Raw genomic sequence first — 25,811 nt, 5'->3', positions numbered from 1 at the left:
AAAGTCAAGACTGCCCCAGGGCCGTCAATGAACCATCAAAGCACTGTACCAGAGCGCCTCTCTGTGGCTAAACCCTGTCACTACCATACAAACTGTACAATAGTGCTGCCTTCACGTGTTGTCGTTACAAGAAAACTCCATTATACATGCCGTGTTTTAAAGTACTTCTTTCAAGTTTTGCCATAACATATAAATAAGCAATTGCTTTTAATGATTGTTGATAAAATATACATGTACAATCATTGCAATTATGAAGATACATTTGTTTTTGTTGCAGTAGGTATAATTTTTGTTTTTAAGTTATAAAGTTGGTTGTAACGTTTCCATCATGCCCGTGAAGGCAGCAGAGGTCTTATTTTGCAAGATGACGGATCCTACGACGTCGCCAGAAGACCACTGGAAAGTAAGTAAAGTGAAGTTAATGCGAAACAACACTGGTATTTTAGTTAAGCCGATCCGTACATGTGGAAAAAGTGGGGATTAATGTCAGTGCTATTTTTTTCAGTTGTCTGAAAGTTACGCTAAAACAAAGGAGCCTTAGCTTAGTTAGCCCCAAAGCTAAATTGGGCTAGGTAGGTGCGGATGAGAAAGGCTGGCGGTGTGTAATAAAAGAAGGAAAGTTTGTTCACAGTTGCTTAAAATCAACAACTTTGTGCATATATCGGTGAATTGCAATCAGTTTTGAGCGTGTCTCGTAGTGTTATTAGAAAGCATTTGAATCTGTGTATCAGCTGTGCATGTGCAATATTACAACATTGAATCACATGTTTCAAAATAAGGAAACAATCTGTCATGTGGGTTGTTCTGCAAAATAAATTATAGTGTAAAAAGTTCATTGTGAGTCATGATATGCTCTTGTATAATAGTAATTGTCATGTTTTAACGTGATAGTTGATTGTTACAAAGAGATCAGGTTTTGCTAGATACTTCCTTGAGGTAAAAATAAATGTAATGGGAATTGCTTTTTACACAAAAAAATCGCTATGATACTGCTGGCTAAACAAAGCATTTTATTCTTATTGTTTTGACCGAGAAAACATGTTTTTGTCTCATTTTGACCCATTTATGTGTAATTACACAGACGTTGATTTACAGTGACTTATTCATGGCTGTACCTCTTGACATATACTGTATATGAGTCCACTTAAAGGTGCAGAATGTAACTTTTTGGTTTAAAATGCATTATTTGCTGCTTGTCTCCATACGTTATTGTGTTGCCTAAAATGTTCCACAGTATTTCCTTATCTATCTCCATGGTCCGTGAACATTAGCAGCTGATGACACTAGGTCAAGTTACAGGTCAGATCTGTGGAAATGCAACCTTGCACACAGTAAAAAGTACTAGTGCCTGGTTTTGAGTAATACAGCCTACACTGTAAATTGTAGTGTCGAATTAACACTTAAAGAATAAAATTTTACTCTATTTCCGAGTGTATATTGTTCTTATCTGTACAGAGTAAGATTTACTCTAGCTTCAGAGTAAAAATATTCAGTGTCAAAATGACCCCTATAGAGTAAGATGATGACACTGTAGTGTTTTCTGAATTTTACTCTGGCAGATTATTTACTCTACTAATAGTACTAAAAGTAGTGTTTTACTCTGTTGTGGTGCTAATAATGACACATAAATGTGTTATTAAAAATCACTCTAATAACACTACATAGAGTAAAAATTACTCTTTGTAAGGGTCAAATTTAATCATATTTACTCTTGCAAGAGTTAATTTCACTAATTTAGTAGTGTAAATTTAAATTTGCTACTAGATAAATAAAACCACAAATTGCCAATATAAATGTAAATATGTTGATTTTAAAACATAATTTAAATAAAACATTGATCTAAGATTCAAAATGACAATAAAGGTACAACATACTTGGATGAATCCAATGTTCCACATTTCAGCTGAACAAATGGCTTATAGTAACACATCTTGTACACTGTTAACACTTGTATAACTTTATCTGGATGCCATTGGATCTCAAAAGCATAGAAATGATGGTCAAAATAGACAGTGTCACAGAAATGGCTTCTCTGTGTGCCTCCAACATACCTGGAGTTGTGTTTTATTCACGACACTTTCTTCCAACTTGTGATGTCATGTGGCAATACATGAAGTGCTCCACTATGTTTTTAAACACTATACACCTTCACTAGAATCATTTGGATCATTTCAGCTCTGAAATTTCCAATCTCTATTGAACTAAAGATTAAAGGAGCTGTTAACTTGAAAACTACCACCTCATTACATCAGATGGGACAGAGCATTTTGAGTTTTGGAGATGTAGACAGACTAAGAACAAAGAGTTACTCAAATATCTGTGAATGAAACAAAACAGAACTCCAGGTATGTATGAGGAGATAACAGCATTAGAAGATGGCTTAAATCTCACAATTGTCTGTGTTCGTAAAATAGGACTTTGAATGCCAACATCTCAGACAGCATCAGCCAATTCAGTAGCTAGTGCAGTATGGTCAGTGTGCTTGGCATTTAAGTGCTTTCTAAAACCTAGAGAATTAACCTAAAACATGGCCACATCCAGTCTCAACACATCTAAGACAAAGGGTAGTCTCTGGAAAAAACCCATGGAACAGTTTAATATGACTAACAAGCAAATTTGAACTCAAACTCAGCCCAGCAAACACTGCACTTCATAGAAACACTAAAGAAGTAACCTTGCTCTTATTTCTGTAATACGAGGACTCCCTCACCTCAACAACAATATTGTAAATTGTGGTCTGAATGAATGTGTACATGTTGTACAACATGGTGTGGTATGATGTGCCAAACACAAATTGTGCCTTTAACAACTCATAAAAAGCACTTAAAGATTTGGACATACAGGGGATGACAAGGATTGGCTGAACCTGTTCCATTGAGTGCCAACAGAGAGGAGATAAGGCTGAGTGCTTGAAGTGATGGTGTCGAGATATTCTTCAATACTTGTGCCACTCTAAAAAACAAAGACAAGATTATTAGTTTTTAAATAATAGCATAAAATTGATCTTTACATAAGAAATAAAGTGGAGGTAACTCTGCATGCTGGTTAACATTAGAAACAAACATCAAACATCAATTTCAATGATTTGACCAAGAAAGTATCCCCACCTTATTGAAGACCACAAGATGTTTTTCTGCTTGAGATGCTGACATCTTCCCCAGTTTATTACGGCCTTGAGCAGTGAGCGGAACAAAATGCAGCAGAGGTAGCAAAACAGAAGCAAAGTCACTATCCCTGCCTTAAAACCAAAACAAACAAACACACAATTACTTTACTTAAGAACAGATGTTAGTTTTGGATTGAGTTTTAATTGTCATAGGACATTTGCATGTTAACAAAGAATTTGGAAAGTTGGCTAATAACTTACCAAAGTCAGCACCACCACCATCATACTCTGGAGGATCTGCAGCCAATAGGAGGTCATCCAGCTCTATGGTGGAGGGAAGCTTTCTACATTGCTTGATTATCTTCTCTTTGAACATTGTTGGCCATTTCTCCAGAAACTTGCCAGATACATCCTCGCCAAACATCAGCAAAATCTTGTTCAATCTTCATTGAGAGAACAGAATAGTTCAGGCCTACATGAATTTGCAGGTGAATGTGCATTTTTTAAGGCATTGTAATTGGTAATTACCAGTCCTTTGACGTCTTTGAAGTGAGGAAAATGTGACAGTATGTTGCTTGACAACTGGGGGTCCAGGACCATGCTTCGACGATGAGCTTTGGGTGTTTGAATTTGTATTGTATTTAAGCCTCCAGGCCAAGTAGTCACTGTCACTTCTACCATCATAATAATGCTCCTGGGTGTAACAAAAAAAAAAAAAAAAACTTTTATTCTCTAAAATTTCTATCAGGAAAAAAAAGGGGGAATACACTGAAAAATAACTCACATGTCCATTTTCTGCGAAGGGGTCCCAGACATGGGGGAACAAGTTCCCAATCCCTTTGGCATATTTTTCTTTCACTTGTCTGGGTGGAGATGTACTGCAAAATGAGACAGATAAATTACCGTACCATTCCATACCATACCATAAATTAACTGTACATTAAACGCTGTAGATAAATAAGTAAAAACATACTAATTTTTATCAGCAGCAAAAATGTTCACCATTTTTTTCCAGGTGTCATCTGCCAAAGCCTTAGTTCAATTGTACTCCATTAACCTTTCTCCCCCAGGCTTTTTGGAAAGAATGTCTTTCACCAACTATATAAAAAGGAAAGAGAAAATTGGTATTACCACCAAGCATTTCAAAATGTACAGCATATACTAATCTGTGTGTACAGTATTCAAGCTGTACACCTTCACTTACGTCATGCATGCTTATCCTCGTCATCCAATCACTGAAGCTTTGAAGCAGGACTAACAGGAAGGATGATTGTGTCCTAGCAGTCACAACTGCTGGTTGTAGAAGCACATAGTCCAGGAGAACCGACAGTCTCAACATTCTCTTTGTAAGAAGAAAAGTAAAACACACTTTAAAAACATTGTGTTTTGAGGCTATCAGCGAGTTAAGACCATCATACGTGATGGTCAGAACACCACTTTGAGGATCCTTTACCACATCCTCAAAAACATCCTCATCAAGCTCAGTTCCAGAACTGTCGCAGACACGTACGCCTTCTGTCACTGCTGGAACCCCAAACTTAAAAAATAATAAAAAGAAATAAAAAAGTATGAACAAATTTTAAATAAAATGAGACTCACCCACTGAACAATGGTGATGCATTGGGGACAATAAAATTATTAAAATACAATTTTTTCCTGTTTCCCATATTGATATTACAGGTTTTTCCCATTGTTTTTGGTTAACAAAGACATGCTGGGCTGTCAGGACAAAAAAACGGAATATTCAGAGCAGCACTGTACACACAGAAAGTTTCAGACACTTGCCATGTTTCATTTGCAAGATTGTTGTTAATATATACTCTTAAAGAGTAAAAGTAAAAAAAAAAAAAAAAAACTTTTACTATTTATTTTTTACACTGGGAAATTTACTGTGTACCATTTTTTGAGTAATATACCCTACCAGTCAATTGTTTGGCCACACCATTTGATTAAATGTGTTTTTTTTCCTACTTTGTACATTTTATATACATATGAAAGACATCAACAATATGAAGTGAAGTAAGATACATACAATTATGTAGTAAAGAAATAAAGTTAAATAACTCTGCCAATAAAAATAAAAAAAAGATTAAAATCCTTAAGCAAATCCCCCTTTGCTTTGTCAAAAATATTTAGTATAATTATTTTACTTTTTTCTTTGCTAAATAATTCCATATATCTTACTTCATATATTTGATGTCTTCTGTATGTATCTAAAATGTAGAATGTAGTAAAAGTATAAAAAAAAAAAAAAAAAAAAAACATTGGATGAGGGTGTGTCCAACTTTTGACTGGTAGTGTGGCTGTAATTGATTAAATGCAAGATAACGTGGTTAATGCCATACAGTGGAAAATTCCAGGCTAAGCAATAATATCGCTATGGTGTTATTTTGGTGATAAGCAAAATTAGAATATGAAATGTCAATAGTTACTATGCTAAGTCAAAAATAATAAAAAAAGAAAACTAATCTTGCTGTGTAAACAAGGTGATAATGTGATTGTTTATTTTTTTGTTTAATTAACCAAAACAAAATTGCTAAAATATTATCCATGCAATTTTTCAATCTGTAATCAGTAATAAATAAATACTTAACAAAAAACATAACAGTGTTTTAATTAGGGGTGTCAAATTATCACGTTAATTGCGATTAATTAATTACAGTCATATTTAGCGCGTTATGTTTTTTAATCGCGTTAATCTAATTTTTAATCTCTAACTTTAGTGTTTCTGTATGTGAGTTGCTTTATTATAAAACCTGTTTTTATGTGTAGTTGGGACAACAACAACACAAACACACACACAAAAAACACATTTATACATTTTTTTATTTCGGTAATTCCACTCATTGCCGGAAACCCGCACAAAACGCACGCGGTAAGAGCGATGTAAACGTCATGTTCACGTTGGCGGCGTCAGTCACACGATGGACGAGGTCGAAGAGCCAGTAGAACAGAGTGAGCAGTGCACAGGTAAAAACGCATTCGTGTCTTGGAAATTATTCTCCCGACGTGAAATATAAAAGAAAATAACAAATATAATATCGCCTACAACTTAAATGTCACTGGTGAAAACAACCTGCATAGGCTCATGATGTCTGCACTACTGTCCTATAGTGACCTGCCACATGAGGGGACACGCACACAAACACACACAAACACAAACAAACACACACCTTCATCATCGTCATTAACCTCAGAACGCGGGGACCACGTTTCCTTCCGTAGTTACTGCGCGGACACCGACGTGCTCCCGTGCGCCGCGTGTGGATCGTGTTTTCTCGCGTACGCTGCGTAAACTGCGCTTCCTCCTGTGCGCCTCTAAACCAGAACTAACACCAAGACTAAAACCAGGACTAATCCAGTCCAGGACTAAACCAGAACTAAAACCAGAACTAAAACCAGGTCTAAACCAGGTCTAAACCAGGTCTAAACCAGGTCTAAACCAGGTCTAAACCAGGACTAAACCAGAACTAACACCAGGACTAAACTAGGACTAAAGCAGGTCTAAACCAGGACTAAAACAAGGACTAAAACCAGTGATCTCATATATAAAACATTTCTCTATTAATAATATTTTTTAATATGGTTAAGGAAAGACTGGACTTTTTATTGTCTTTAAGTAGACAAAAGTTATTATGTTCAGATTTCCTCGTCTTTGCTACTTTACAGCAAACAGTTTCTTATTCATGGAGACTTGGGCTCAACAGCCAATTTGGAGAGATTTGTTAAACAATAAATGACTTTATAAAGTCACTTTTTTTTTAATCTATATCAGTCTTTTGATCTGCCACAATAATGTAATAATGAATTTAAATGAAAATACCTCAAATTGAAGGCTTTTCTCAGCAATTTTTAGGTGAGATTAAAATGAGATTAATTAGATTAATTAATTACAGATCATAATTAATTAATCTCTCAATTTTTTTTATCGCATGACAGCACTAGTTTTAATCTCATGTTGTGTTTTTACACTGTAATGCACCTTGCTGTAAATTCATTGTAAAAGTATTCAGAAGAATACAGTACCTTGATAGAATAATGTATGTTATGTTATGTTACAAATATATATTTAATGCAGGTATTCTGTCACTAAAAAAAAAAAAACATTCTTCCCATCTCTAAATATCATAATAACATTAGAGATATGCATTTCTGTCAATATCTAGATTTAACTGTATTTATGAAAATGAGTCTTCTTAAAATCTCACTTTGTTTACAATAGATCCGTTGTGCCCATTACAACCCACACAGTGTAGTTTTATGGATAAAGGGCGACATATCTGTGATTACAGGCTAATTCACAGGTGCTGTGTTTGGATGGGGGGATTGAGGGCAGGGCTCAGTAGGGGGCAGCTTGGTCAGGCTGCAGGTTATCGTTCTTTTGTCACTGAATTTAGGGCAGCACACTTTCTCTTGTTATCGCTTGTCTCAGTCTTTTTCTGCTCTCTTTCTCCTCTGGCTCCGGTGATGGCTCAGCAGACTGACGGTGCCTTCAGTGATGGAGGGTTTGACCACAGTAAGTTTATACACTATTTTAAAGCAAAATATTTATTATTATTTTTACTTAAACTTTGTTAATGTGATTTTTGTTTTTTGTTTTTTTAGGTTTCTTTGCTGAAACGGTGAGAAAGGATCCAGTCGTATCCAGGGCCAACAGCATCGGCTCCACAAGTGCCTCCTCAGTACCAAATACAGGTAGATTATGCATTAATTAGTTATGGCCTGTATTTTTACTGTTGGGTGGCTTGCATTGCAATAATATGTTAGTTATACATTATACTGTATTAATACTGTTCAAATTATTTTACAACTGAAAAAGATTTTCTCAATAACAAGCTTAACTTGATGTTTTAAATGTAAGCCTTATGTCTCAGGGAGTGGATGATTCTTGTTAATGGGTTTACAGTTTTATGTCTGTTGCTTGTAAGGTGGTAGTCACTTTTATTTTATTTTAATGTTTTGATGATATTTAATAGTGCAAATCACAATACAGTCATCTTTCCCATACTTTCAATAACAACCCAAATAGGAAAATAGGAAATATTAAACACATTAACAACAATAAGTGAACATTATTGTAATTTAATTGGCTGTACCTGCTTGTCAATGCTTGAACTCAGATCTCGGAAGCTAAGCAGGGCCGGGCCTGTCCTTAGGCAAGACCTTTAACCACTTGCCTAATATGAATGTGGTGTGTGAGTGGGTGATGGTGGTGGTTGGAGGGCCCAATGGCGCAGCTTGGCAGCCTTGCTTGTCAGTCTGTCCCTGGGGCCAGTGATACTATTTTTTTCACAAGAGCCACATTGGAAGAGCAAAATCAAGAGCAGAGCCACTTATACCCAACATACGCCAACATACCAGGTCACTTTTGCAAATGTGCATTTCTACATATAAATTGGACATCCCATTAAACAAAACAAAACAACACAAAAAAACATCCTATACATTTCCAGTTAAAACCATATTTACCTTAATTCTAGGATGAACGGTAGCTGGCATGCCTTCACTTTCTTCATAGATAGTAAATAGTGAATTTTCTTAATCGATCGTCGGGAGAATTAACAATCGATTTTCAATTAATCTTTAACGTTTTTAATCTTAAAATTATGTCATTACTATTACTAATCTGCATAAATAAACTCAACTTTACAACATATAAACCATAACCACAATGGAGCAATGTCAGCCCATTTGAGATTATAATATGTTTAATGCAGCTTTGCGCACATGCATTTTTACAGAAACTAAACTTAAAACCGTATGGCTCATTTGCATAAACTATAAACCTGGGGAAAAAACAGCTCTTTCTATGTGAGCTGATGTGTCAGCTTCTGTCGGCCTAATGGATATGGATCAGTGGGATGTGAATTGTTTCTGTGATATGTCTCAGTGGGATGTGGGATCTTTCTCTGACATGTTAATGTCTGCTAATGGTGAGTCTGTTCTGTGCGTTGAAGATCTTCATGTTTTCAGAAATGTTACATGTGCTAGCGCAGCTCTTCATTTAACATTTTATTTCACTCACTTTATTTATGTTGATCACTTTATTTAGATGATGTTAATCAAGAGCATAGACTACTTTTTTAAAATGCGACTCGTGTTCAATATTAAATTTTTTTTTTTTGCAGTGGGAGTTGTGGGTGGGTTAGTTGAAAACCTCGGTCAGGTACGTGAGCTAGACCGTATATAGCTAACGCGCTAGTCGCCACGTGCTGAATAGGAAGTTTGCCAGGAGGCTCTTCCGGCTTCTTCTGACCCTGGCTCTAATTGCCTTACATTGGGATCTTGTCGTCCCTCTCTGTACCTGCTGCAGTGAACCTCATCTTTGGTCTTAAAATGTTCGTATTAACTCGCTCTACATTATCTTTTTTTTTCGCTATTCTGTCCGTCATAAAAATCATTCTTTTTTACAATTTGTGATCGGGTACGGGTCATTAGTACATGGACCCGCGCATCACTGGTTGCTGGTGTCACGGTGCCTCCTGTAGGAAACACCATTAATTCTTGATTTATACTTAGTGTTATGCAGATGTTTGTGTTGCAGTGTTCACTATATGTTTCTCTTGCACATTTGGAAAAAAAAAATATTGGCAATGTTACTATTTTTTTGTATCAGCTTGCGAGCCACCAGTTAAAGCTGAGTGAGCCGCTTGTGCCTTGCGAGCAGCGCAATGAGTATCCCTGCCCAGGGCAGATGTGGTTACAACACAAAAAAAGCAATGTTGTGAATGAATATGCACTGTATATTGCTTTTGGTCTCTTGAAATGTGCTAAAAATCCAATGCATTATCATTATTATTAGTATAATGTGTAATATTATTTCATGTTTAAATTATTCTTTTGTTTGTTTTGTAGATGATGAAGACAGTGACTACAGACATGAGACTTCTTATAAGGACTCGTACAAAGATCGGCGGAGACAAGCGCACACACAAGCTGAACAGAAGAGAAGAGATGCTATAAAGGTGAGTCTATTGTACTATACAGATATTTATAACTCCTCTTTTCTATTGTATATGACTAATACAGTGTGCTTTTAACAATAGAAAGGCTATGATGATCTGCAGTCCATAGTGCCCACCTGTCAGCAGCAGTCTGAATTTGCAGTGGGAGCACAGAAAATCAGCAAAGCCACAATACTGCAGAAAAGTAAGAGTTTAGTGTATTTAAAGCATCAACCTTTTGTGTTCAAACAGGGGTGATTTGTGTGATTGTGTGGGGGCACCGCTGACTCATTTCTTTATGTCTGGTCCTTCACAGCGATTGACTACATCCATTTTCTCCACAAAGAAAAGAAGAAGCAGGAGGAGGAAGTGTCACTGCTCAGAAAAGAAGTCATGGCGCTAAAGATTATGAAAACGTAAGATGGAAAAGATAACTTAGCTAGTCTGATAAAGTTAGGTTAGGGTTGTGCAAGTAGGGAAAATGAGGTGTAGGGACTGTTTTGCAAGTGCTCTGACCCAATTGTAAAGTGGCAAAGTCATTTCTAGCTTTGTATGGTCCAGCTGCAAAATAGTGTTTACCAGACTACAATAGAGCTATTCCTTAGCAGCTCCCCTTTCATGTGTCAATCTGTTGAACTTGCAAAATAAATAAATAAATATACATATTCAATACATTATAAATAATTCTTTATCAAATAGACAGGTGTTGTTAAGTTGGCTATCAGTTGAAAACTAAATAGCTGCAGTTACAGGTTACAAACTCAGCTGTGGGGGCCCCCTTGTGGATGTGGGGCCCTCTGCTTATGATGCTTAAGTATAGGTTTGCTTATAGCGATTGTTCAGTGCAGTAAGAGATTTGTTAAAACACTGAAGAAAATACTAGGCCCTGTATTATAATGATGATGTTTGTATTTTTAATGACCACAATTTTACAGCATTGATACGGTTTGATTTTAGCTCAAAACAACTGTGTTTATGTGAGATGTTCTTAATGATCAATCAGTGATCAATGACGAAGTGATCAGTTTTTATTAAAGGTGCACTGTGTAACTTCTCTGGTGCAGGGTCCATCAAAAGCTTTTTTCCATAGAGATGTTATTGCTTTGTCTACAATGTTTCACAGGCATTAAACCTTTCTATTTTCATGGAGATTAAACCAGACCAAGTTATGGGTCAGTTTTGTGGAGAGGCAACCCAGCTCACAGCCTTATAAACGTAAGGCAGAGCTGTTTAATGTCATACTGTGGAACATTCCAAGCAGAGTAATGACATACCTACAGAAACAAGCATGTGACAAACCCCCAACCAAAAAGTTACATAGTGCACCTTTAAGTCTTGGGCTACCATTTTAACCTTTTTCGATAATCTTTGTTTTAACAGGAATTACGAGCACATAGTGAAGGCCCACCAGAACAACCCTCAGCAGGGGCAGGATCAAGTGTCGGACCAAGTGAAGTTTAACATCTTTCAGAACATCATGGACTGTCTTTTCCAGTCGTTCAGCAGCTCAGTGTCTGTCAACAGCTTCCAGGAGCTGTCGGCCTGTGTGTTCAGCTGGATCGAGGAGCACTGCAAGCCCCAAGTGAGTACAGACCAGAAAACAGGGCCACAGTGGTTAATGGGAATAATCTTGACTGACTGATTTTTAAAATAAGACATGACAAAAGGCACTTTACATCATTGTCAATACGTTACCTGTCTCTTTCTTTTCTTCCACTCTTTGATAAACACTTTTCATTCTTCGTAAACCTGCAAATCCAACAATTTATACAGCACATTAGAAAAAAGGCGTTTTACAGTCAAGAGAGTTGGCAAGGCAAGGCAAATTTATTTCTATAGCACAATTCTTACACAAAGTAATTCAAAGTGCTTTACAGAATAAGAAATCCATTAAAATCACAATACAAATAAATCAAAACATAAATAATCATAAAATTAAAAAGAGAGAGAGAGAGACATTACATTAGAGAGAACAGTGCAGAATGAAAAATGAAATGAAATTGCATTATTAAATCAAAATGGGACTACTTTTCATGATTTTCATTGTGCAATGTAATTATTTTGTAAATATTCTCTATATCTGTTAGCGTATTTTACCCTTTAAATAATTAGTTTACTCATATATTTGTTATCTGTACAATACACAGGCTCCAAAACATGCCATGTGCTGAGAAAAGTGGTTTCATGACTCAGACAAAACAGTAATTACATGAAAGTGGCACAGAAAACATGTATTTGAATGTTTTTGAGGAAGTCTTTTGTATGTAGCCTGTAAGTATATAGATCATCACTTTAGCTTCATCTGGGTCAAATTTGGGAAAATGTTGCAATTAAATAAAAAACAATATATTTGAGAAATATGGTTAGATGCAACCCAATATCCCTTTTGTCAAACTAAAATGTATAAATGTTATCATGTATAGTAGCTCATTTAAGTATACAGATGACTGCATACTGAAGCTAACTTCATCTGGGTCAAAATTTGTCAAATGTTGAGTTCAAATTAGATATTGATAAACTGGAAAAATAATCTATTATAAAAAATATTGTTGCATGCAACCCAATATCCTTTTTATCAGACTAAAATATATTAATGGTGTAATCTATTGTATTTCACCTACATATACAGATCAATACTTTAGCTTCATCTGGGTCTAAATTAGTCAATTGTTGATTTTAATTATTTAGCGATCAATCAAAAAATAATTTATTTGAAAAAGATTGTTTTATGCAACCTAATATCCTTTAACTAATGTATTAATGTTGTATTTTTGTTGTCAGACTCTGAGGGAGTTTGTGGTTGGCGTTCTTCGGCAGCTTAACGGACAGCTTTATTGATCCAGTGCACTGTGAACTTTTCCACTCGGACTTTGTACTTTCTCTGGCCTTTTGGGACAGGATGAAAGCCTTTACCGACCTTGGGTTACACCTTTAGTATTATTCATTCACTGCAGCTTAGCCGTGACCCAGGCTGCAATACCTCAACCCACCACATGGGCATATTCTCATGTTGCTTTTTATTGTTTGTATTCTACAGTATTGTAATCTTCAGATCCAAGTTCAAGAGATGTCATTGCTGTATGTTTTCAGTTGTGCCAGTTAAGATGGAGTAGTTCAGTGTGACGTCATCACAGCTTGTTCAGGTCCAAATAAGAATGTTCGCTTTCCTCTGAATCGAAAAGAAATTAAGTTTCTGGTTATATTTTTATTATCAAAATGATTAATAGTATTTTATTTTGGACATTGATCATTTTAGTATACATATTTAATGTGTAAAAACTCCATGCTGTATATTTTGTGTTTAAAATATAGTAGTGTATGATCTTGGGATTTCCATTGGACCCAGAAGTAGAGCGATGGCGTCACTTGACCTCCCATTGTCTTAATTTTATTTGTAGTTCACCGTACCATACAGGTACTCCACACCATTACTTTAATCTTGTTTTGAGTTGAGGTCATTCACTTGAGATCATGACAAAGCCTTATGCATTGAGTTATTCACTATTGTTCAGCTGAGAGTGGGTGAAAGACACTGTGGGGTTTATCCAAAGTTTTACTTTATAAGCTACTTGTGGCCTTGATCACTGGAACTGCCCTAATTATTCAAATACATGTTTTATACAAACCAAAAGCCTGCTTCTCTTTTTTGCCCTAATTACAGTTTTAGTATTACAGTTTTACTTCCTCTTTGTCACATCTACATTCCAAAGGTATCGGCTTGTGTACAATTAAAACTATATTCAATGTCCTTAAAATAAGACCTAGTAATAAGAAATGTTTTCAAAACTAAAAATGATCTGAAATGGTTACAAGATCAGCATACAAAAACGTAACTCATGAAAAAACATGTTTAATGTATATAGCCTATTTTTGGACAATGTTTAGATTACATTCAAAATACATTCAATAATGAAATTAATGTACACCTGAACTATACAGAAATTAAACTTTACTTAAAAAAAAAAAAGCCAAAAAGTGGCCTCGAACATTGTACAAACACCAGTTTTTAAATATTTGGGATGGTGACTTTGTAATCTTCATCTGTCTCCACACCAACTTCCTCCTGTAAAATCAAAACAGGTTTAACATGGGTAAACAATAACAAAAAATAGCAGTACATCATTTACTTTACAAATAAAGAAAATATCCATACAATATGTTGCCTGTGCTACAAACGTGTGCGTAGTGTAGTGCCAAAGAGTGAAATTGTGTTTTCCACTGACCAGAAACTCTTTTTTGCTCTTTGGATACCCCTCCAAAATGGAATTCATCATATCAGATGCCTGAAAAAAACAGAAAAACATGCTATGTACAGCTTCAGCATCAGCCATTTAAAATCACTCTAAATACATTACCAGTCTCTTTCTCTTCTTCCACTCTTTGACATACAGATTTCGCTCTTTGTAAACCTGCAATTACAACAATTTATTTAACACACTAGAGGTGAATTTTGTAAGTTTTCTGGTGGAGTCTATTCCACTGACATTAAACAGCTCTATCTTACATTTATTAAATTACAGGTGCTTTTATAGATCACCCACAGTCAGAATGCCTGTTTTTCTAGGTGTTTTTGGAGTTGCCTCTCCACGAATGTGAAATGTAACTTGGTCTGGTTTGGTTTAATGCCATACTGTGATACATTCCAGACAAAGCAATACCATTTCCAAAGAGAAAAACATTTGACAGACCCTCCACCAGAAAACAGTTACACAGCGCACCTTTAATAGAAATATACTAGTAAAATAAATCACTATGTTTTAATACACTTCCTACCTTTTCCCTCTCTTCAGGTGTGACATGGTTTGTAGCTGATTTTATCTTCTCCAGTCTGGTTTTCAACGCCGAACAGTCTTCTTTCAGCTGTTTTATCTCTTGGGTAATTTCCTCAGTTGTCAAGGAGTTGTTCAGTTCCTTAAGCTCTGTAGTTGTAATGTTCATACCAACATGTGATTACAGTTCTTCAGTATTCAGTAGATATTGGGGAAACAGTGTAGCCCACCTGAATCTAGCTGTCTGCAGTTTTGTGTGAGTGTCTGTAGCTCTGCAGTGAGCTTTGAGATCTGAGCATCCATCTCCTTTAGGTCTTCGTCACTCACATCTTTGAATTGGCCCTTTCAAAAATAAAATGCATAAATATATTCACAAACTAATAATACAACAGACAGTTTTTTAGTTTTAAGCGACAAAGACTCACCTGATCTGCAAAATAGATCTTTTGTTTACCATAAGTTTTCTCTTTAATCTTCCCTTCAGAGGCAAGCAGCTCCATGGCTTTGACCACGGCCTAAAACATAATTTATATTTTGATACAGTGCAACCCAAGTATTAGCTAGCTAACATAACTCATGGTATTTACACTTACTGTTTTGCCCAATCCATGTTGTTTCTGTAGATTACAAAAGACATCCTGCACACTGTACGGCCTGTTCTTCTCATTCAGATAGGCAAGGATGACAGATGCACCTAAAATTATGAAAATATCACAGTAAATATGCCTCTATAACTTCTGTGTTATTGTTTATTATAATTATCTAAAACGAATTCCAATGGCAACGTAGTGGTTGGCTGCTTTCGTGGCTACCTGGCTGACACAGAGTTCAAAGTTTTTAAAACTTTTTTTTTGTATTATGAGCTCAGGTTTTAACATCATATAATGAGATTTTAACCAACTAAGAAGTGCAGCATATGCAGCTCAAAAGACACTGTTGGATTTTATGAAATAAAATGCTTGTTTTCCCATACCCATGGAGACTGTGCAAGAGCTAACTAAAATAATTTGAGATGCTACAGGCTTTTTACACGATATGTGAAAGCAAATGTGTCACTTTGAGGGACTGAATCATTACCAACCGAAACACCAGAGAGGAGTAAGAGTGAGGCATTTCCTGCTGTGTTCACCTGGTTCCCTCTGCACACTTTTGGTCCTTCCATAAGATCTGCTGACCCTCCCTGACCAGTCCTCCTGTTAAACTGCACTCAGACCTTTGACTGAGACACAAAGGCCACTGAGAAGTGCAGTGGAAATGTTGCTGCAGCAAAACTGAATTTCCCTGGGGATCAATAAAGTATGTCTCTCTCTCTCGACTTCACAAGTTGTATTCCAGGTAAATGATGAACGTTACATCCACGTTGTATCCACGCAGAAAACAGCGGCGCACACATATTGCAAATGATTACCATGCTAAGCCCCTTCAAAACAGTTCGCTTGTGAACTAAATTATTTAAAAAAATGTACCCTCCTATATAATGTTTGAGGTCGTTTCTTGTCATGGTTGTCAGCTTGTTTACTATGGGCTTAGCATCAGAAGCTAGCTCCGCAAACTTTCAATGATGGAAATATTGTGATCTATGATTAGAAGCGACCAAACACAGTCCCAACAATATTGTAAAAAATAAAGTTTAAACGTTGTTACCATTGTCTTTTTTACTCATCGCGGAGCCTCTTGGTGCAGTCTGTGTGCGCTCATGGATCTATTCCGCTCTTTCCGCAAACAAGTTTCGCGGGAGATGTGCGTCACAGCAGAGATCGTCTATGCAAACATATCACTCCATGCTCAAAACCGGACTTCTTATATTTAGAATGTTTAATAAAGTGTAAATTATAATGTAAATAAAAAAGACCAATTTGTATAATTTAAAATAGCAGTTTTTAGAGATCGTCTACTAAGATGTATCACTCTAGAGTATACCGTAGCAAATGCTCAAAGTGAGACTAATTATATTTAAAATGATGAATAAAATAAATTCTAAACAAAAAACTGCAGTTAAGATCATTTAATAGCAAAGTTTTTATTGAATATAATTTGCACATCAAACATATCAAAACCAAGTAGAAGAAAAACTACTATCACATTGTCAAACAGATCCCATAGAAGAGAAGTAGTCCTCGTCAAAATACAACAAACTCTTTGAATTTTAAATAATTGTCAAATGATTTTTGTGCTAAATTTTTCAAATAATTGATTTCAAATCAATATTTTATGAATAAAACTCCAGTGCTGTTTATTTAGATTACCAATTTCTTTTTCTTTTCAATCTCTCCTTTTGAGTTTAAAAGTGCTGTTGTTAAAATCTCACTGACACAACTTGTCCTTCAAAATAACTTAAAGATGTAAAAGTTTACCTAATTTAGATGTAAACAGATTTGCAAATAGACACCAGCAGTAGTAACAATAAAACTTCAAAATAATGTCAGCTACTGAGAAAAGTGGCAACACAATTTGCATAAAAGAGTAAAAATGCCTTAAAGGCTGGTATTAAAGGGAAAGTATACAGAAATACTAAAATCCTTACACACTCAAACAAAGCAAACCTCACCCTCGGGCACACGTCAATACAACATCCGGCAAAGTTTTCATCCGGGGTTTGGGTCAAAATATCTTGATAACATTTCTAACAATATAGATTTTCCTATGTAAGGGAACAAACAGAAACCACACTGAAAACAGTTACATATGTAACTACAGTTCTATGAATCCCGGATGGCCGCCAGACTACCTCCGGTGGTCAGGAGGCATGAAACAGAACAAAGTCTTTTAGAACAGGACAACTTTAGATAAGTGATCAATCATCTCTCTCTACTCCTGTCATAAAATTACTTATCACCAACACCCTATTGAAATAGCAATCTGGTTTCACAATCCAAACGCCTCTTTCACTTTTATCACCTTTAACCAGTAAGTCCAAGATTCTCAAATGAGCACAACACACGTAACAGCGCTGTGTTGAGCTCGGCCAAAGGAATGTCACATTTGGTCCCAGTGTAGCCCTGTCTTGATGGCAGAAAAGGTGGATTTGAGGGCACTGCTTTAGGAGCCCAAAACCATGTGACTCCTACAAGGCTCAGAGGTGCTGGTCTGCCATGGTCCTATTGCTCAGCCTACAAAGGAAATGATTTGGAGAAAGCAGAAATAAAACATACTTCACAGTGATAACTGACCAGACGCAGGGATCATAAAATCACATTCATAACTCATTCTTCACATACTCTCTCACTACACACACTACTGAGGTTTGCCAAGCAGACTGGACAAGAAAGTAGAGCCCTGGCCCTCTCCCCTTTTACTGCCCCCTCCCCCGAGAGGATCCATCTGGTTCAGTTCAGACTGATCCAGCATCTCAAAGTCCTCGGGGTCCCAGTCCGTGTCCAGTTCGGAGCTGGACTGTTTGCGGTAGCTCCGATGGGCCCCTGCTTTAGGAGGGCCCTCCCTGCGCTGCATAGGGGCCCGCGGCTGCATGGCCCCAGCCAGAGCTGCCTGGATCATGTTACTGGCGATGACTCCAGCCAGCTCTGCAGTGAGGTCAGAGGTCACAGGCAGAGAGTCCAACTCTTCCTCAGAGTCCAGCTGCTCCTCCACATCCAGCACAGAGGCGCGGTGACCGGCCAGACCAGAGGGGCCCAGGCTGGGCAACCCAATACTCGTATCGTCATCATCATCCATGAGGGTGGCATCAGGGTTTATGGACGGGAAGTCTGGCAGGTCCTGTGCAAAGGACTCCTCTGCGTCACTGTGGCGGTCCAGGTCTGGCCAAACACAACACAAAACAGTTAATTATGAGTCATTCAAAACCTCACGTCTCCAATCCCAGAGTTTTACCTTCAGAGCCCTCTGTGAGCGGGGTCTGCCCACGAGACAGGTTAAAAGTCCCGTTCTCTGTGTACGACACCTCAGCATCCGAGTGCTCAGAGTCTGTCATGGCAAGTTCCTTAGCAACAACCGCTTCATCAAACTATAAGAATATAGAATTGAATGCATTAACAAAATACAAACAGGCATGTGACAGTCCTATTGAGATTATATTTGTGTGAGACTTTTACTCTTAAAGCTTTGCACTGAGACTAAAAAAATGCAGCACATGACCGACAGTGCATCATGTGAACCATGGCAGACAACTATTCTTATAACAGAAATCACTAGAGCGTTACAGAACAATATGGGGATTTAGCTTGTGTTTAAAGATCAGTATTTTTGTGAAATATGTGTGTGTTTTTTTTTTTTTTTTTTACTTACAGTTGGACAAAATGCAGCCAGCTCCTCTTCACTGTCGCTGCCTTCACCTGAGGCTATTCCTCGGATGGGCTTTCGTAAAACTGAACAAAGGAGTTTGATTACATACTGAGCAAAAGAGAGCCATTGGCAATGGCACTATAAAGGGCCGTTCACACCAAGGCGTCAAAGCGTCCAGTTTCAATGTAAAGTCTATGTGGACGCGCGACTAGAGCATCCTGCGTTTTTGCGGCGCGTTTTCGGCGTCAGCGCGGCGCGAATCTGGCGTCGACACGGCGCGTCTTGAGCGTTTTGGCGTCAGCGGCCAAGACGCGCGTCCAAAGCGTCAGCGTCAAGAAGTTGAAAATGCTGAACTTTTCGCGTCAACCAATCAGGGACGAGTATCCAGAGACGCAGCGACGTTATTTTCAGGAAGCAAGACCCGAGAACCAGAACGAGAACCACGAACATGAGCGGAGCATAAATATATACGCCACAATCACCGAGCTGATCGCGAGGACTACACCAGGACCGGACCAGGACTAAACCAGGACTCGACCGGGACTAAACAAGGACTAGACCGGGAGTAGACCGAGACTAGACCGGGACTAGACCGTGATTAGACCAGGACTAGACCGTGATTAGACCAGGACCAGACCAGTATTAGACCAGGACTAGACCGGGACTGATCCAGTGTCATTAGCGGAGTATAAATATATATACGCCCCGGTCGTCGACCCGATCTCCTCCGCTGATGTTTTATGTCATAAAAACACTCTATCAGTCTGGTCTGATATTGTTTCGGGAAAAGACCGGGACCGGGCTCTTGTTTCCAGGGCAACGGACGCGCGTCAAGTATTTTTGTCCCGTTTGTCCACGGCGTCAAAGACGCGCGTCGGGGGCGTCTAAACTCAAATGCAAACACGTCCAAATAGAGGCGTCAAAGGCGGTTTTTGACGCTTTGGTGTGAACGGCCCTTAAGAGTTTATAAACTTACACTGGTTATCGATTGGCTTTGACATCATGTATCCCTTCACACTGAAGTCCAGCCGCTGCAGGACTGGCTCCAGCTTCACGCACACATGCTGAAAGAGCTGGTGATACGCTGCCAAAGGAGCCAGCAGAGTCGCCCACACTACAGAGGAAAATACAGATATTTACTCAACAACATCTACAATTTATAAAACATTAGCCTCATTGTGAATGTATATCACTAAAATATCTGTTGTCAAACTGCAACAAATTGCAACATTAATATATGATGATTTTAGCAAATTTGCCAAAAACACATTCATTTCACGGTCCATGTTTGCAAGTCCTAGGCTCATCATTTCTAGAAACTTTTTGGTGCCTGTTGCATTATATATATGTATATATATATATATATATATATATATATATATATATATATATATATATATATATATATATATATATATATATATATATATATATAATATGTATATGTATGTGTATTATTAATTTATGGAGACAATGGAACTTTTTACAGTGTACACTTAGCATCAAAACAACAAATTTATTTTTTTTCAGTACCACTAGCACCCAAACCTTTTTATTCAGTACCTGTACTGGTACATTTAAATGGTACCAAGCCCTAGCAAGCTCAATTACAGATTCCAGGCAGATATTTATATGCAAAAATATTGAAAAAGGATTTATTGTAGCAACCTTGAAAACCCAAGTTTTCCCTGAGTAGACATAGAGAGTTAAAAGGCTGAGTCTAAGCAGCTGGCAGCTTTAGGGGTCAGGGTGGAGAGCTTTGGCTGGGCTCCTGCCTGTACTGCTGCTAGTAGGTTAAGAGCTTAGCTCCATGTCTGCTTGACCTGCTAAGATCTGAGCCAGCTTCTCTTTTCCCTGGCTATAGTAACGTCCCTGCTTTAATCACCTCTGCCTCTCTCCCTCTCTCCCTGTATTAGGGCCGTGTCGCTCCAGTTTCAGTTCTCATGCAAATTTAAACAGGACTAGACAGGTAGGATTTCCAGCCAATATTTACTTTATAAAGGACTGGGGACAGTTTAAACCATAGGGACTGACCGGCAGAGTAGGACAGCACCACTCCAGGGATGTAACGTCCAATCACAGCCAGACACGAGAAGATACTGCAGGTGAGGAGGCAGAACTGAACAATGGGAAATACAATACAGTCAGATAAACACAGACATTTGAGTCCAACCATAACTATTGACAGTCTAATACTTTGTTGTACATTGTACTTCTATCAGGTATCCATGGGTTTCAGAGTGATGGAAAATTGCGACAGTGGGCATAGCATAAACAATTTAAAAACAAATATTATGTCTTTTGAGGGGGAAGTCCTCAAAATGTTCCATATAACAGGAACCTGAAAGCCATGAATAATAAACATGCTTTCTATTAGTAAACCAGTTGCACCCAATTGAAAATAAATAGCAGACATTTCTGGGTCAGACTGTGCATTCAATGATAAAAGGTATTATTATTTTTAAATTATTCAAGCTGTGGCATCAATAGAATTAGGTTTGTTGTGGAAAAATACACATTATTATGACTGTTTTGAAGGGTCCTTACTTTTCCAGGGTTGAGGCGTTTGTATTGAAGCATGCTGGATGTGAGCACTGCTCCACTGACCCAGGCCTCAGAGACGTGGTGACACAGCTCTGGGACGCTTAGGATGCCGGGCTGCACCAGACCCCAGCTGCAAGTACAAAAAAAACAAAAAACAAACACACAATCAAATGGGGCACATACACTATATCGCAAAAATATAAATGTGTCAGTACTGGCCAACACAATAATCAATACTGCAAGAAAATGAAATTGCAATATGAATTTACATTTTTTTTTTTTTTTTTTTAAGTTTCCAAATGTATTTCTTTTCTTTATTAAAGCTCCCATGCTATTGCCTGATCTATGTTAAAGTTTTTTTCCTCATCACAAACATTCACTAGAATCATTTGGATGATTTCAGCACTGGAATTCCCAATCTCTAATGAACTACAGGTAAACACGTTAACTTGAAAACTACCACTACATGACATCACAAGAGAGAACAGAGCATTTTGAGCTTTGCAGATGTAGACATGTAGCCTAATAATAAAGGGTTACAAAAATGTGGGCATGAAACAAAACACAACTCCAGGTATGTTTTGAGGAGGTAACAGCATTATAACATGGCTTAAAGTTCACAAGAGTCCATTTTTGAGTAATAGAGGACCTTTAAGTCCTACTTAGCCCTGTTTGGACTTGGTATGACTGTTTTGATGAGTAAATTATGGCATAAATGTTGATAAAATTTAGCTAAACTGAGTGTGAAGAGGTAATAAAGCCACAACAGAAGGTCTATGTAGAAGAGTAGATTAAGAAATATGTTTGCTACGTACCATTCTGATTCCTCCATCTTTTTTACTGTAACAAACAGAGCAATGCATTAAAAATCAAATAATACTTTCCCCCCCCCCTTTTGTTTAGCATCCCTGTGACAAACCAAACTACAGACAGAAAGATCTCATATAATGCTGGAATTTGGATAGAAAATGTAAACAACCAAACAACTTTAGTAAAATTCCACAATATTAGGAAGACATTACATTTAAATCTAAAATTAGCTCATTAAGCAGCAAAATGGCTACTATTTATGTTCTGTCAAGTAATAATAATAATCACTTTTTATAGGTACAAATTGGCTCAAAGTATAACTCTAAAGTGACTGTGTTGCTGAAAGTGCCCTACCTCTGATCTCCGGCCAAATCTTATTCCTCCAGGTGTCAACGAAAACAGCCAGAGCCAAACCAGATGCCACGAGGAACAGCAGGCGCAGTGAGGTCAGGGCGAAAAACCTGCACACGTGGAAATATATAAAATACACATTTGTCCACTGAGACACATGCAAATCATATGTATAAGAAGATAATACATTAATAATAACTTTATAATCTCACAATGACAAGATTAGAAAGACTTGTTACAAGATGAAAGCATGCATTAAATAAAAAAATGTATATTTTCATAAGAGAGAAAGAAATCACTTTTAAATTTGACATCAGTATGAGTGGGAAAACTAATATACAGCAGTGATGCACAGAAAGGCATGATAAAAAACTGCTTTGTATAGGGTAGGGTACACATTGTCAATCACTGGATTACATTCTTCAAATTACTCAGTATCAACATCTCCCAGACTAAACAAAATTATAGGATTGATTCACTCAGATGAGATTATCCTGACAAAATATGTGTTGGCAAAACAGAGCAGTTTGGTATCAAGGGTGATACTGTGATTGTGTTTGGTTAGCTGAAGGATTACTGTACTTAAGCATAGACTGGAAACAACACATTTTATGCCACTTTCAATTTATTTTAAATAGTTTATTCCACAATTATTCCATTTTAACAATACTATTCTGTTTGCTCTTAATCATTTGAAATTGTCTTTTTTTAAAAACTACTTTAAAATACTTTTTGCTTGTTTGTTTTGCGTCTAAGCCATTACACTCAATAATCAGTTTAGTTAAAGTGCAAAAAGTTCAAGAATAAAACCTGTTGTATTGATTCTTTGCAGTGACATCAAGAAAAAATACAAATTGGATTTAAAGAACACGTTTTCAGGAGCCTGTGATTAATACCAGCGTTCATGGTCCTGTTTAGGTGGGAGTGACTAACTGAAAGCCGTTGGCTAATGCTAGCTATCTTGTGACTGTAATTTTATGCGTGAGAGACTTGTTTAACAGGAAAATATAAGATCACCTGTTATACTTCCAAATAAGTCAGTTCTTTCTGGTCAGATTGTATTAAAATAAAGCTCAGCATAAAGTCTGAGAAAGCCTCAGACAGAGCAGTGCCTAGTCTACAGTTATCATCGCATCACTTTAGATGCAAAATATCAATATTGAAAAGGTTTAATAATATGCAAGTTTAATTTCTTTCTTCTTGTTAAGAGAACCGTGTTAGAGCGAGAGACACTCTACCACATAACCAAGAGGAGAATGGACAGGATCTGACCATTTCAACTGATTAAATGGCATGAAGTCTGAGGAGCCTGGCTGTGAGTAGACGCTCAGCACTCTGTGGTTCACTGTCCCAGGTCAGTGACTTTTAAAATGTCAGAAAATCACATTGACCTAATTAAGCCACAGTAAGCCACAGTCTGAAGCTCTACTGCTGCATACCTCCTCATGTTTAAATGTAATGTGGTGGATTAGGGTCATTCAAATTCATATCACACACTTGCATACCTAGTGTTGTATAAAAACTTTTACAAGTTTAGTAGAGAGAATGATCTGGGAATAAATACCTAATTCCATTATTATTAAAGCAACTGCGATTTTGAATCCATTTTAAAAAAAGATTCTGTTCAGAGGGCAAATTATCAACAAGTCCATCTTTTGACAGAAAATGCTTGTTTGTAGAGGTCTAATCTACAGGGTTACCAATTTGTTACATAATAAGACCTTTGATATCTTTGTTGTTTGCAGAATATTTACAGAAAGCCATTGAGAATAGCTCATTTGACCCTTAAAATTGCCATCATTTGACTGTGATTAAATTTATAGTGAATATACACCCAACAAAACCGAAGCACAAATTAGTAATGCATTTACATTTTCTATGTATAACTCTATAGCAACAGTTTAACAACCTTTGGTCAATAAGACAAGGCCAATTCACCAGCTATCACCAATCATTGCCCCTAAACCTTGTAATCCACTGAACTGAACGTTGGGGATTACAAAAGCAGTTGGAAAGGCGAGATTTTAGGAGGCTGTGCCTATAAATAAGCACAGTAGCCATCTGTGTACTCTTGAATTGACAGGTGAAACATTGAATTGTGTAAAGCACCAGCAGCTGCCTCAGTCACGTTGGACTGAGGCAACAACCAAAACAACAATGAACAAATAGTTATTGTTTTATCTGCGAGTTGTCTACAGTAACACAAACTCAAATATATAACACATAACATTATTTAGGGTTCATTAGCCTATTCAAGAAACTTACCAGAACACCAGGTTGACCAGGACGTAAAGCAGCACACATTGCACGGGTTTTTCCCACACTAGCACGGCCTGTAGGTATGTGAGCAGGGGCTCGTAGGGCCCTAACCGGGACTGGAGAGCGGCTTTGACAGCCCGCACCTGAGCGTCCCTCTCGTTGGAGCAGGGTCGGCTCCGCAGACACACCGTGGAAGATCCCTGCGGTACCGTACAACCTTGCTCCGTGGGTATGCCTTCTTCTTTTGCCCCGGTGTGCACCATCTTAGCGTCAAATGTCAGTCAGCAAAAGTCTGTAAAAGAATAAAACTTGCAGGTAAACAGCTTGATGAGTACCAGACCAAAGCGCGGAGCTCAACTCACAACACTGGCTAAAGATCTGTGCTAACTTTAAGCTAATGGTTAGCGACAACGGCTGATCAAGGCTCTACCCAAAAGATACAGCGTTAGCTGTGAAATTAAAAGTAATTGCAACATTAGCACAAACATGCAATTGCTTAGAAACGAGATGACACTTACTATTCTGTCATTTTTGCGCAAATGCAGCGCTCTTTTGATAAACTCACAATATGGCGTAACCTGTTTTTCTCGGAGCTCGCGGACCAATCAGTTTCCGCTCGAGGCCACCGTCATGCTGCGTTCAGGTGCCAATGGGAAATGAACGCTACTGTACTTTCTCAAGTCTTATCATACGGTCTTAACGTATAAATGCATGCTTAAAATGAAATGAACACAGAGTTTTACCATTTTACTATCTCATCAAATACCTTGACTATACTGAAATATAAAT

The 25,811-nt window shown here is 37.5% G+C and overlaps 3 protein-coding genes across 5 annotated transcripts; 1 reads left to right on the top strand and 2 right to left on the bottom strand.

Moving 5' to 3' along the window:
- Nucleotides 1-314: 314 nt before the first annotated feature.
- mlx (MAX dimerization protein MLX) lies at nt 315-13,681 on the top strand. Of its 2 annotated transcripts, none has more exons than XM_020932377.2 (8): nt 315-403; nt 7,586-7,622; nt 7,712-7,801; nt 9,962-10,071; nt 10,153-10,255; nt 10,367-10,466; nt 11,431-11,632; nt 12,832-13,681. In XM_020932377.2, the coding sequence occupies exons 1-8, from the start codon at nt 329-331 to the stop codon at nt 12,886-12,888; spliced, it is 774 nt and encodes a 257-aa protein (XP_020788036.2). In that variant the 5' UTR covers nt 315-328; the 3' UTR covers nt 12,889-13,681. The 2 variants fall into 2 exon arrangements, with proteins under 2 accessions (XP_020788036.2, XP_020788029.2); XM_020932370.2 differs by having other exon boundaries at nt 7,583-7,622.
- Nucleotides 13,682-13,903: 222 nt separating this feature from the next.
- On the bottom strand, nt 13,904-16,582 carry psmc3ip (PSMC3 interacting protein). The gene is made up of 8 exons (XM_020935103.2): nt 16,464-16,582; nt 15,413-15,513; nt 15,245-15,334; nt 15,050-15,161; nt 14,824-14,969; nt 14,406-14,459; nt 14,274-14,333; nt 13,904-14,113 (listed from the first exon to the last, which is right to left on the bottom strand). Exons 1-8 carry the CDS (start codon nt 16,480-16,482, stop codon nt 14,057-14,059), a joined length of 639 nt encoding a protein of 212 aa, XP_020790762.2. The 5' UTR covers nt 16,483-16,582; the 3' UTR covers nt 13,904-14,056.
- A 238-nt stretch (nt 16,583-16,820) lies between these two features.
- Nucleotides 16,821-25,684, bottom strand: retreg3 (reticulophagy regulator family member 3). Of its 2 annotated transcripts, none has more exons than XM_020932698.2 (10): nt 25,541-25,684; nt 25,029-25,314; nt 22,767-22,873; nt 22,418-22,442; nt 21,606-21,732; nt 21,093-21,177; nt 20,035-20,172; nt 19,062-19,141; nt 18,648-18,780; nt 16,821-18,574 (listed from the first exon to the last, which is right to left on the bottom strand). In XM_020932698.2, exons 2-10 carry the CDS (start codon nt 25,283-25,285, stop codon nt 18,054-18,056), a joined length of 1,473 nt encoding a protein of 490 aa, XP_020788357.1. In that variant the 5' UTR covers nt 25,286-25,314; nt 25,541-25,684; the 3' UTR covers nt 16,821-18,053. The 2 variants fall into 2 exon arrangements, with proteins under 2 accessions (XP_020788357.1, XP_055008299.1); XM_055152324.1 differs by having other exon boundaries at nt 25,588-25,672.
- Between the last annotated feature and the right edge of the window lie 127 nt (nt 25,685-25,811).

Source organism: Boleophthalmus pectinirostris, unplaced genomic scaffold (assembly GCF_026225935.1).
Source record: "Boleophthalmus pectinirostris isolate CB_2022bp ecotype Guang Dong unplaced genomic scaffold, ASM2622593v1 HiC_scaffold_17, whole genome shotgun sequence".
Lineage (NCBI taxonomy): Eukaryota > Metazoa > Chordata > Actinopteri > Gobiiformes > Gobiidae > Boleophthalmus > Boleophthalmus pectinirostris.
Note: the sequence above shows the minus strand (reverse complement) of the source record. Positions and strands in the feature narration are given on the sequence as shown.